The 12,896-nt window shown below is 37.7% G+C and overlaps 1 protein-coding gene and 1 pseudogene across 1 annotated transcript; both read left to right on the top strand.

Annotated features, from left to right (window-relative positions):
* The first annotated feature begins 61 nt into the window (after positions 1–61).
* On the top strand, positions 62–1,944 carry LOC111620462. The gene has a single exon (XM_023362384.1). It carries the CDS (start codon positions 609–611, stop codon positions 1,248–1,250), a length of 642 nt encoding a protein of 213 aa, XP_023218152.1. The 5' UTR covers positions 62–608; the 3' UTR covers positions 1,251–1,944.
* A 6,610-nt stretch (positions 1,945–8,554) lies between these two features.
* On the top strand, positions 8,555–9,748 carry LOC111620463 (annotated as a pseudogene).
* The last annotated feature ends 3,148 nt before the right edge of the window (positions 9,749–12,896 follow it).

Consider the following 12,896-nt stretch of genomic DNA (forward strand, 5'->3'; position numbering starts at 1 on the left):
GATTATATATTATAATATATATACAATTAAAGTAATTAATATTAGAAATAAGTCATTTAATTAATATAATATTTATGTATATATTCTTTTTATTAATATTTAAATTAAATACGCTTATAGCCTTAAATTTAATAATAAATTAAACTGTTAACCTATTATTTACAGCTATAAATACAAGGGCTTATCACGTCGAAGAAGCAGACATAATAGGCATAGCCGTATTCGGCACAGCCACATGTAATAAGGTTGTTTGACCGACAGTGCCAATAAGGCACCGCGGCCTTCGCCGATGCTGGCGAGCCATCTTAGTGCACGTCTGTGTGTTACCAAATAATGATCATTTTCTAGTATATATTTTAGTATACAATATTTATAATGTGATAATATATTTTTAATTGGGCCGCTGGTCCCATTGTGAGTTTTCCGATTGCGTTTTTTGGCGAATATTCCGAAGCGTTTTCTCTGTGATCTTTTCGCTGCTTTTATCGTGAGCTCTTGGGAAAGTAGCTACCTACCTCCACGTGGTGCGGCCCGTTAGTACCTTTTTAGGGAAGCTACAGGTAGTTGCGACTCTTTCAAAGCCTTTTTCAAGGCTATTTTGTTGTGCGATGGCAAGTAAGCCACCACACTTTGTTGTTCTTGCCCGGACAGGGGGAGAAGAGGGGCTCGAGGTTGAGTCCCAGGACCCAATTCCATCACTACCAAGTCGGCAGGATGGATTGCAAGGTAACAGGGTTACTGCAGCTCAGAAAGTTCAAGATGAACTACATGAATATCTAGTTAATAATGCTCATTCGAAAATTGGAACTAGGGATCATATCCCACAAATACTAAGGAAAGTGGAAATTATCATAGAAATTTTAACAGAAGGTGAAGACATAAAGAAGATGGTGTCAAACATGCAGCAGCAATTAGAAGATTTGAAAGGGAAAGAAGAAAGAAGAGGTGGAAGGACTTTTGCACAAACTGTTGCTAGTTCTCCTTTAATTAACAAGAAGATAGTAGAACCGAGGGAAGTGGTTATTGTGCAGCCCACGGAAGGAGATTGTGATGCTGAGAAAACCAAGAAAATGATAAAAGAGAGAATTAATCCTCAAGCGTTGAAAATTGGAGTTAAAGGTTTAAGGAAATTACGGAATGGAGCAATTGCCATTCAAGTTGAAAAGGCAAATGATAAAATTAAACTGCAGAAGGCAGTGGCTGAAATATCTGGAATGTCTGCTCGTGAACCCAAGAAAAGAACACCATAAGTTATTATACATTCAGTGCCAAAAGAAATAGAGAAAAATGAAATTTTGAAGTATGTTTATCAGCAAAACGAAGAATTGCAGGGAAATAATGTAGAACTAGAAGAATTTGAAAGGGGTTTCTCTGTAAGGTTTCCTCTTGAAAATAAAAATAAACCCACCTCAAGTTGGGTGGTTGATGTTAGCCCACAAAACTGGATAAAGCTGTTAAAGCTTGGAAAATTGAATTTACAATGGGTGAGATGCCCAGTGGAAGATTTTGTACCTATTGTACAGTGTTATAATTGTTGTAGAATGGGGCATTTTGCTCGGGATTGTAAGCAGGAGACCCCTACATGCAGTCAGTGTGGAGAGGGTCATAAGTATAGAGATTGTCCAAATAAAAATACTGTTGAAATGTGTTGCAATTGTAAAAAGATAAAATGGCAGATACAAGGCACAATGCCCTAGACAGAAAATGCCCATTGGTATTGAGGGCGAAAGCAACAATAATTAGTCGAACAGACTATGGAGATGGAGTCAATTAATAGTACAGAAGTAATAAAAGTAATATAAGGAAATATGCAGAGGGCAATTGCGGCTAATTCAATGTTAAATAAAAGGCTAGAATCAAAGGAGGCTGCTCTCTTACAAGAACCATACACTGTAAACGGTAAAGTGGCATGCTTTAGTAGAAGGATACAAGTATTACAACAAGATATGGTAAGACCGCAGGCAGCTATTGCGGTGTCAACATTGGATGTGGATGTTCATTTTCATACTGAAGTAAGCAATCAACAGTGTGTGTGTGCAGAACTGGTTGTGGCTGGTAATAAGTTAATTATTGTAAGCATATACCGGGTCTTTGGTGAAGATCTTGGTGGTACCTATGATAGTATAGGCGAGATTATTAATAAATTTCAAGATTTGGCATTATAATTGGTGGGGATTTTAACATACATTTCCCATTTTGGGGTGACCCAAATCATGATCCCGAAGCTGATGGCTTTATGGAATTCTTAGCAATGCATAGTTTGCATATAATAAATGATCCTACTTCTCCACCGACTTTTGTTGGTCCAAGGGGTTGTAGTTGGATCGACTTGACGATCTGTAATGATAAAGGATTAAATTGGTTAAGAGATTGGGAAGTTGACAGTGAAGGATGTTTTAGTGACCATTCACCTATCTGTTTCACAATAAGTGTTCCCAAAAGTGGATCAAAGATAGAGGAGAGGAGATACGATGTCAATAGGACAAGGTGGGAGAGGTTTTTTGCAAGATGTGGAAGAGAATTGAGAGATATGATAGATAACAAGAGCAATGGTAGAGAAGAAACAATAAAGAAGACTGAGAAGTTCATTGATACAGTAAACGAAATATGCCGGGATTGCATTCCTCTTAAAAGGCAAAAAAATAGACACGTGGTTCCCTGGTGGAATAGGGAACTTTCCTCTATAAGGAAACAGAACAACAAATTAAGAAGACGATTCCAACACTGTAGTATTCCAAGTGAAAGAGGATTAAGAAGGAAAGCTTTCTTGAGGTTCGAAAAGTTTTACAAAAATAAGATAAAAGAATATAAAGTAAATTCATGGAGGAGGTATTGTGAAGAAAACTCTGGTAATCCTTGGAACTTTGTGTTCAAGATAAGCACTGGAAAGTTGAAAACAAGGTCAATTACAACAGCTGTCAGGACCCAGAGCGAGTATACTATGTCTTTGGAGGATTCGGTCTCTTTCCTCCTTGACACATTCTTTCCAAGGGACATAAGTTCAGAGGATAATGCCAATCAAATTGAGAATAGAAAGAAGGCGGAAGAGGATTATGTGGAAAGGGATGACCCTCCCTTTACAAAAGAGGAAATAAATGAAAGTATCAATAGTATTAAAGCTAACAAAGCTCCAGGAGAGGATGGAATAGTCATACAGATAATTAGGGCGATTTGGGAAACTTACCCAGAAGTACTAATAGAGGTATATAATCAATGTTTGAAATATGGAATATTGTTGTTATGGAAATGGAAAATGGCAAAAGTGCCATTTTCCATTTCGATAACAACAATATCGATGGAAAATGGCAAAAGTGGTGATTATTCCCAAGCCGGGAAGGAAGGATCTTTCTGACCATGGGAGTTTTAGGCCAATTAGTCTCCTGCCCATTATGGGTAAGGTGCTTGATGACTTATTGATAAGGCGCATAAATTGGTATATTTTCATGTACCAATTTATGCGCAAAGAAGGAAGAAGGATAAGTGAATTACAGTACGGGTTTAGAGCTCAGAGAGGAACAGAGGATGCCATCAATAAAGTAATAAAAGATGTTAAAGAAGTGCTTGAAATGACAAAGTATGCAGTTGCAATAAGTATGGATATAAGAGGTGCATTTGATAATGCATGGTGGCATTTTATATTATGGCAACTAAGAAGGAAAAGGTGTCCAAGGAATTTATATTTGCTGGCAAAAGATTATTTTAAAGATCGCACTGCTACTTATAATTTAAACTACAAGAAGATTGAGAAAGAATTGGAGAGAGGGTGCCCACAAGGGTCTAAGTCGGGCCCTGACTTTTCAGTTATTTATTTTGATGCAATAATAAAGAAAGTACAGAACACTGGAATAAGGTGTACAGCCTATGCAGATGATGATATAATAATTGTGGCTGGTCATTCACGCAGACATATAGAAAGTGAATGTAACAGGATCCTATCAGACTTTGATCAATAGGGTAAAGAAAACAAATTGGATTTTAATCCTGCGAAAACAAAAGCAATGATAATGGCAAGAGAATTTACGACGGCTTTCGAAAGAAGGCTCCCAATAATTAAGATGAGGAATGAAAATATTCAGATTGTAAAGAAAATAAAGTATTTGGGAGTTGTGATCGATAACAGGATTAGTTGGAATGAACATATAAAAGAGCTTAAAATTAGAAGCAATATTATCTTTAATAAGATGGCACAAGTTGCTAATGGTACTTGGGGCCTTAGGTCTTCAGGCATGGAAATTATTTATGATGGCATGTTCGTTCCAATTATGACATATGCAGCATCGGTATGGTGTGACAAGGTACAAAACTCTACACAAAATAAGCATCTAAGGCAAGCGCAAAGAGTAGCATTATTGAGATTAACAAGATGTTATAGGACAACCTCAACGGAGGGACTTCAGACTGGGACGAAATACTCGTCTTATGGTCATTAGGGGTGTTGTAAAGGAGTAGTTGAACCGAGATGCAACACTGGAATTTCCGGTGGAGCATCCATTAAACTTTATAAACTTTTTCATGTAATTCTTGTAATATAGAATAAGGATTATAAACAAACCCCGTTGTGCAACAGCGGTGCGGGGTGTTCTGATCCCTAGTAAGGGAAATGTTGATCCCCAAATGAAAAAAAAAATATATATATATATATATTTAATTATTTTATTCGTTGCTATTTTTATTTTGAATTGACAATGTGGATTGAAAATGCCTTTTAGTTAATAGGAATATTTGACTTATGACATAAAAATTGGGTGTTTTGTAATCGATTTGGTTACCGAATTAATCGAATAGCAATGAATATCCAGTTTTATTCCCCGATTGTTATTCTGTCGAACAATCGGGGTCAGTTTCTGGAAATCAAAAAACTACCACAAAATGGGTGTCGCCTTGACGTGGCTTTGTGGCTTAATGTGTGAAAATTTTATCGAAGTTCTAAAGATAAAATTTTCCACAGACAAAGTACACCCGACAGAAATTTCACAAGTATTTTAATAAGTATTATTTTGTTCGGAAACAAAAATACATCATACTTCTCATACACCAAATTCACTGGGAAGGAAGGCAAATAGCCGATTAATGTCTATTGTGCACATAGAATATAACGGAAGAAGACATGATTAAACTGATTGGTAATCTTGAGGTACAGAGCATTCAACGTGTTGTATTTTTCTTGAAATTACTCGCCATGTTTCGTAATTTTTGTTGGGTAATAGCAAAAACATACCTAACCTGGCTAGATTTTTATATAGAGAATACGGCTTTTTAGGCCATGTGAAAATATTCGTTTAAATTATAAAAGCTGTTTTCTGAAAGTATACAGCTTGTCGCGTGAGATGCGTATAAAATTTTGGTGTGAAATGGCCTTTATAGGTGAATATATTTTGATATCTAAATTTATCGAAGTGTCCGTTTTCTAAGAAATTTCTTTAGATACTAATTTAAAAATATAATTTCGTATTTTATATGACTAAATTGGCCTGTTATGATTCTTTATACAGGGTGGGGCATAACGGAGTCTCGCATTTACGACGTGAATTTAAAAAAAAAAAGGTACAAGAATATGGAAAAACTTTTTACTAATTTTAAAGTATACATAATACGGTTTTTTTTTTGTTAGGTTTTAAAAATGATGTTGGCCTTCACGGACGATGCACATTTGGAGCCGTTCCTTGAAGTTTTCTTCAACTCTCACCACCATATCTGGAGGAATTTTGGCGATTTCCTCATGAATGGCCGCCTTGAGTTCTTGTAAGGTTCGAGGACGATGTTTAAAAACCTGCCTTGAGATACCCCCATAAGAAAAGTTCACAGGGGCTCAAATCGGGGGAGCGAGGGGGCCATTCGTAAAGAGATTAGTCGACCGGGAAACATCTGTCAAAATGGCGCGAGAACGACAGTTCGTATGGGCTGTGGGAAATCCTGTTGAAACCAAAAGCCACTTGTATTCTTTCATTTTGGGGCGCAAAAATTTCTCCAGCATGTCGCAGTATCGGTTGGAAGTCATAGTAACATTTGTTTAGTTATGGCAACGCAACACTTGGGCGTTGCCTTCCGGGAAGTCTTTTTAAAGGAAACTGGCCCCTATTTAAGCGTTACAGACGTGGAGAAAACCCGGAAAACTCCACGTGGCCAGCCCGTCCTAGCGAGGCGCGGACTCACGACCGAACTCCCAGTGTTCAGGGTACGAAGACCGCTTGGCCACTGGTGGGCGCGCAATAACAGTGACGACATCCTCTTAAAAAAAAGCTCCACGGTGCTTACAGAGGACAAAGCACACCAAACAGTGACTGTCGGGCTGTGAAGAGGTCGTTGTGGAGTTCTCGGGGGTTTCCAGCAGCCCAATAACGAAAATTCTGCATGTTTAGTGTGCCAGACAGATAGCCTAAAAATGCGTTTCGTCGCTATTCCACAATACCGCTAGGAGGCACAGCTGTAAGGATCGCATTGGCCGCGTTTCTTTATGCAGCGCTCGAGAAGCGCTTTACAGCGAACTCTCTGAAACCCGTTTCTAAATGCAGCGCTGCAATGTAGCGAACCGTTTCTAAACGTTTGCTGCAAGAGGTCGCTGCAGCGAAGATAAAGCAGCTTTTACGTCCGCTACACGTGTAAAGCAAAATGGACGCTTGTGTGTATAATACGATATTATGCTGTAAAAATAAAAAAGTCGANTTTTTTTTTTTTTTTTTTTTTTAGCGACCGGATGGCCGAGCAGTCAAGGTGGCTGGGGACTGGGCTCGAATCCGATCGGGTTGAAAAATCCCCAGGAATTTTTCGGGGGTGGTCCGTTCGGATATGTCGAGCTCTGTCCCTCACCACCCGGTCGCCCCATTGTGGGCCTGGCCGAACCCATAATGGGCTTGCAAAAAAAGGCCCTCTTAGTGCCCACGGGGCGGAAAGAATTTTAAAAAAAAGTACATTTTTTTAAGCATCAATTTCGTCATTACGACGTTAAAGTGTATCTAGTGAAACGGAATAATTTTTATAACGTTCTTTACCGAAATAAATGAAAACGTGCCTAAAAATTTTAGGGTGCAGTGGGCCGCATAAAAATATTAAGCGGGTCGCAAGTTGGACATCCCTGACCTAGGCATGTGCTCTATGCTACCTGTCTCAGTAATTATATAGTGCTAAATAGACGTGCTATATCATTGTTGCAGTAATTAAGTGAAAAAAATTTTTCAAGAAAGTTCACTAAATTTTTTAACCAAATCATTTCATTTCATTGACGATAGTGGAGTGCTGCAGCTCTCGCTTTTCACTCCGAAGAAACAGAGGAAATGATCGCACAGCGACCGAAGAGGCGGCCTTATCAAAGACGACCAATCCGAGGAAGACAGGAGAGAGGTCACGAAACGACCAAAGCCGGCCTTATAGGAGACGACCCACGCGAGAAGGGGGGACAGAATGCCTTCCGGGAGGACTTGGAGGGAAAGCTGGCCCCATTCAGGCGTCATTGGCAAGGAGGAAAACCCGGAAAAACTCCCGCTGCCAGCTCGTCCGAGTGAGGCGCGAACCCCCGATCGAACTCCGGTGTTTAGGGTCTGGTTAACCAAAACTATATCAAATTTCTTAAGTAACGTGACGTCATTGGCCGAACGTCATTCACGACAACAATAATGCAACGAGCTTTTCCCGTAATTGTTAACGAATCAACAATTCAAATTCCATTGTTCTTTGTTTCAATCAAGACGCAATTTTCGTATTCCTAGCATTTTCGAAGAAATTACGCAAGAAAAAGCCGAGAAATTGAAAAATGAGGAAAAGACAAATGTGGTATTTTAGTATAGGAAACAGAACATTAAAAAACAAAGAACAATGGACTTTTAATTATATATATTATCACGTATATATGAACAAGTAAATGTAAATACAGTATTTAATAATAGAATATTACTATCAAATATAAGTATAATTGCTAATTAGAATTGAATAGAATTAGAAATAAACATTGTAATTAATTAGAATTAAATATAAATATTTTATATATATGATTATATATTATAATATATATACAATTAAAGTAATTAATATTAGAAATAAGTCATTTAATTAATATAATATTTATGTATATATTCATATTTAAATTAAATACGCTTATAGCCTTAAATTTAATAATAAATTAAACTGTTAACCTATTATTTACAGCTATAAATACAAGGGCTTATCACGTCGAAGAAGCAGACATAATAGGCATAGCCGTATTCGGCACAGCCACATGTAATAAGGTTGTTTGACCGACAGTGCCAATAAGGCACCGCGGCCTTCGCCGATGCTGGCGAGCCATCTTAGTGCACGTCTGTGTGTTACCAAATAATGATCATTTTCTAGTATATATTTTAGTATACAATATTTATAATGTGATAATATATTTTTAATTGGGCCGCTGGTCCCATTGTGAGTTTTCCGATTGCGTTTTTTGGCGAATATTCCGAAGCGTTTTCTCTGTGATCTTTTCGCTGCTTTTATCGTGAGCTCTTGGGAAAGTAGCTACCTACCTCCACGTGGTGCGGCCCGTTAGTACCTTTTTAGGGAAGCTACAGGTAGTTGCGACTCTTTCAAAGCCTTTTTCAAGGCTATTTTGTTGTGCGATGGCAAGTAAGCCACCACACTTTGTTGTTCTTGCCCGGACAGGGGGAGAAGAGGGGCTCGAGGTTGAGTCCCAGGACCCAATTCCATCACTACCAAGTCGGCAGGATGGATTGCAAGGTAACAGGGTTACTGCAGCTCAGAAAGTTCAAGATGAACTACATGAATATCTAGTTAATAATGCTCATTCGAAAATTGGAACTAGGGATCATATCCCACAAATACTAAGGAAAGTGGAAATTATCATAGAAATTTTAACAGAAGGTGAAGACATAAAGAAGATGGTGTCAAACATGCAGCAGCAATTAGAAGATTTGAAAGGGAAAGAAGAAAGAAGAGGTGGAAGGACTTTTGCACAAACTGTTGCTAGTTCTCCTTTAATTAACAAGAAGATAGTAGAACCGAGGGAAGTGGTTATTGTGCAGCCCACGGAAGGAGATTGTGATGCTGAGAAAACCAAGAAAATGATAAAAGAGAGAATTAATCCTCAAGCGTTGAAAATTGGAATTAAAGGTTTAAGGAAATTACGGAATGGAGCAATTGCCATTCAAGTTGAAAAGGCAAATGATAAAATTAAACTGCAGAAGGCAGTGGCTGAAATATCTGGTATGTCTGCTCGTGAACCCAAGAAAAGAACACCATAAGTTATTATACATTCAGTGCCAAAAGAAATAGAGAAAAATGAAATTTTGAAGTATGTTTATCAGCAAAACGAAGAATTGCAGGGAAATAATGTAGAACTAGAAGAATTTGAAAGGGGTTTCTCTGTAAGGTTTCCTCTTGAAAATAAAAATAAACCCACCTCAAGTTGGGTGGTTGATGTTAGCCCACAAAACTGGATAAAGCTGTTAAAGCTTGGAAAATTGAATTTACAATGGGTGAGATGCCCAGTGGAAGATTTTGTACCTATTGTACAGTGTTATAATTGTTGTAGAATGGGGCATTTTGCTCGGGATTGTAAGCAGGAGACCCCTACATGCAGTCAGTGTGGAGAGGGTCATAAGTATAGAGATTGTCCAAATAAAAATACTGTTGAAATGTGTTGCAATTGTAAAAAGATAAAATGGCAGATACAAGGCACAATGCCCTAGACAGAAAATGCCCATTGGTATTGAGGGCGAAAGCAACAATAATTAGTCGAACAGACTATGGAGATGGAGTCAATTAATAGTACAGAAGTAATAAAAGTAATATAAGGAAATATGCAGAGGGCAATTGCGGCTAATTCAATGTTAAATAAAAGGCTAGAATCAAAGGAGGCTGCTCTCTTACAAGAACCATACACTGTAAACGGTAAAGTGGCATGCTTTAGTAGAAGGATACAAGTATTACAACAAGACATGGTAAGACCGCAGGCAGCTATTGCGGTGTCAACATTGGATGTGGATGTTCATTTTCATACTGAAGTAAGCAATCAACAGTGTGTGTGTGCAGAACTGGTTGTGGCTGGTAATAAGTTAATTATTGTAAGCATATACCGGGTCTTTGGTGAAGATCTTGGTGGTACCTATGATAGTATAGGCGAGATTATTAATAAATTTCAAGATTTGGCATTATAATTGGTGGGGATTTTAACATACATTTCCCATTTTGGGGTGACCCAAATCATGATCCCGAAGCTGATGGCTTTATGGAATTCTTAGCAATGCATAGTTTGCATATAATAAATGATCCTACTTCTCCACCGACTTTTGTTGGTCCAAGGGGTTGTAGTTGGATCGACTTGACGATCTGTAATGATAAAGGATTAAATTGGTTAAGAGATTGGGAAGTTGACAGTGAAGGATGTTTTAGTGACCATTCACCTATCTGTTTCACAATAAGTGTTCCCAAAAGTGGATCAAAGATAGAGGAGAGGAGATACGATGTCAATAGGACAAGGTGGGAGAGGTTTTTTGCAAGATGTGGAAGAGAATTGAGAGATATGATAGATAACAAGAGCAATGGTAGAGAAGAAACAATAAAGAAGACTGAGAAGTTCATTGATACAGTAAACGAAATATGCCGGGATTGCATTCCTCTTAAAAGGCAAAAAAATAGACACGTGGTTCCCTGGTGGAATAGGGAACTTTCCTCTATAAGGAAACAGAACAACAAATTAAGAAGACGATTCCAACACTGTAGTATTCCAAGTGAAAGAGGATTAAGAAGGAAAGCTTTCTTGAGGTTCGAAAAGTTTTACAAAAATAAGATAAAAGAATATAAAGTAAATTCATGGAGGAGGTATTGTGAAGAAAACTCTAGTAATCCTTGGAACTTTGTGTTCAAGATAAGCACTGGAAAGTTGAAAACAAGGTCAATTACAACAGCTGTCAGGACCCAGAGAGAGTATACTATGTCTTTGGAGGATTCGGTCTCTTTCCTCCTTGACACATTCTTTCCAAGGGACATAAGTTCAGAGGATAATGCCAATCAAATTGAGAATAGAAAGAAGGCGGAAGAGGATTATGTGGAAAGGGATGACCCTCCCTTTACAAAAGAGGAAATAAATGAAAGTATCAATAGTATTAAAGCTAACAAAGCTCCAGGAGAGGATGGAATAGTCATACAGATAATTAGGGCGATTTGGGAAACTTACCCAGAAGTACTAATAGAGGTATATAATCAATGTTTGAAATATGGAATATTGTTGTTATCGAAATGGAAAATGGCAAAAGTGCCATTTTCCATTTCGATAACAACAATATCGATGGAAAATGGCAAAAGTGGTGATTATTCCCAAGCCGGGAAGGAAGGATCTTTCTGACCATGGGAGTTTTAGGCCAATTAGTCTCCTGCCCATTATGGGTAAGGTGCTTGATGACTTAATGATAAGGCGCATAAATTGGTACATTTTCATGTACCAATTTATGCGCAAAGAAGGAAGAAGGATAAGTGAATTACAGTACGGGTTTAGAGCTCAGAGAGGAACAGAGGATGCCATCAATAAAGTAATAAAAGATGTTAAAGAAGTGCTTGAAATGACAAAGTATGCAGTTGCAATAAGTATGGATATAAGAGGTGCATTTGATAATGCATGGTGGCATTTTATATTATGGCAACTAAGAAGGAAAAGGTGTCCAAGGAATTTATATTTGCTGGCAAAAGATTATTTTAAAGATCGCACTGCTACTTATAATTTAAACTACAAGAAGATTGAGAAAGAATTGGAGAGAGGGTGCCCACAAGGGTCTAAGTCGGGCCCTGACTTTTCAGTTATTTATTTTGATGCAATAATAAAGAAAGTACAGAACACTGGAATAAGGTGTACAGCCTATGCAGATGATGATATAATAATTGTGGCTGGTCATTCACGCAGACATATAGAAAGTGAATGTAACAGGATCCTATCAGACTTTGATCAATAGGGTAAAGAAAACAAATTGGATTTTAATCCTGCGAAAACAAAAGCAATGATAATGGCAAGAGAATTTACGACGGCTTTCGAAAGAAGGCTCCCAATAATTAAGATGAGGAATGAAAATATTCAGATTGTAAAGAAAATAAAGTATTTGGGAGTTGTGATCGATAACAGGATTAGTTGGAATGAACATATAAAAGAGCTTAAAATTAGAAGCAATATTATCTTTAATAAGATGGCACAAGTTGCTAATGGTACTTGGGGCCTTAGGTCTTCAGCCATGGAAATTATTTATGATGGCATGTTCGTTCCAATTATGACATATGCAGCATCGGTATGGTGTGACAAGGTACAAAACTCTACACAAAATAAGCATCTAAGGCAAGCGCAAAGAGTAGCATTATTGAGATTAACAAGATGTTATAGGACAACCTCAACGGAGGGACTTCAGACTGGGACGAAATACTCGTCTTATGGTCATTAGGGGTGTTGTAAAGGAGTAGTTGAACCGAGATGCAACACTGGAATTTCCGGTGGAGCATCCATTAAACTTTATAAACTTTTTCATGTAATTCTTGTAATATAGAATAAGGATTATAAACAAACCCCGTTGTGCAACAGCGGTGCGGGGTGTTCTGATCCCTAGTAAGGGAAATGTTGATCCCCAAATGAAAAAAAAAATATATATATATATATATTTAATTATTTTATTCGTTGCTATTTTTATTTTGAATTGACAAATCTGGATTGAAAATGCCTTTTACTTTTAATAGAAATATTTGACTTAAAAATTGGGTGTTTTATTATCGATTTTAAGTTACCGAATTAATCGAACAGCAACGAATATCCAGTTTTATTCCCCGATTGTTATTCTGTCGAGCAATCGGGGTCAGTTTCTGGAAAACAAAAAACTACCACAAAATGGGTGTCGCCTTGACGTGGCTTTGTGGCTTAACGTGTGAAAATGTTATCGAAG

This window comes from Centruroides sculpturatus, unplaced genomic scaffold, assembly GCF_000671375.1.
Source record: "Centruroides sculpturatus isolate CEXI.00-Female unplaced genomic scaffold, Cexi_2.0 scaffold28, whole genome shotgun sequence".
Taxonomy (NCBI): Eukaryota; Metazoa; Arthropoda; class Arachnida; order Scorpiones; family Buthidae; genus Centruroides; species Centruroides sculpturatus.

What these genes read in the sequence shown, in the direction of transcription:
- LOC111620462 (XM_023362384.1), top strand. Translation starts at nt 609, where the DNA reads ATGGCAAGTAAGCCACCACACTTTGTTGTTCTTGCCCGGACAGGGGGA.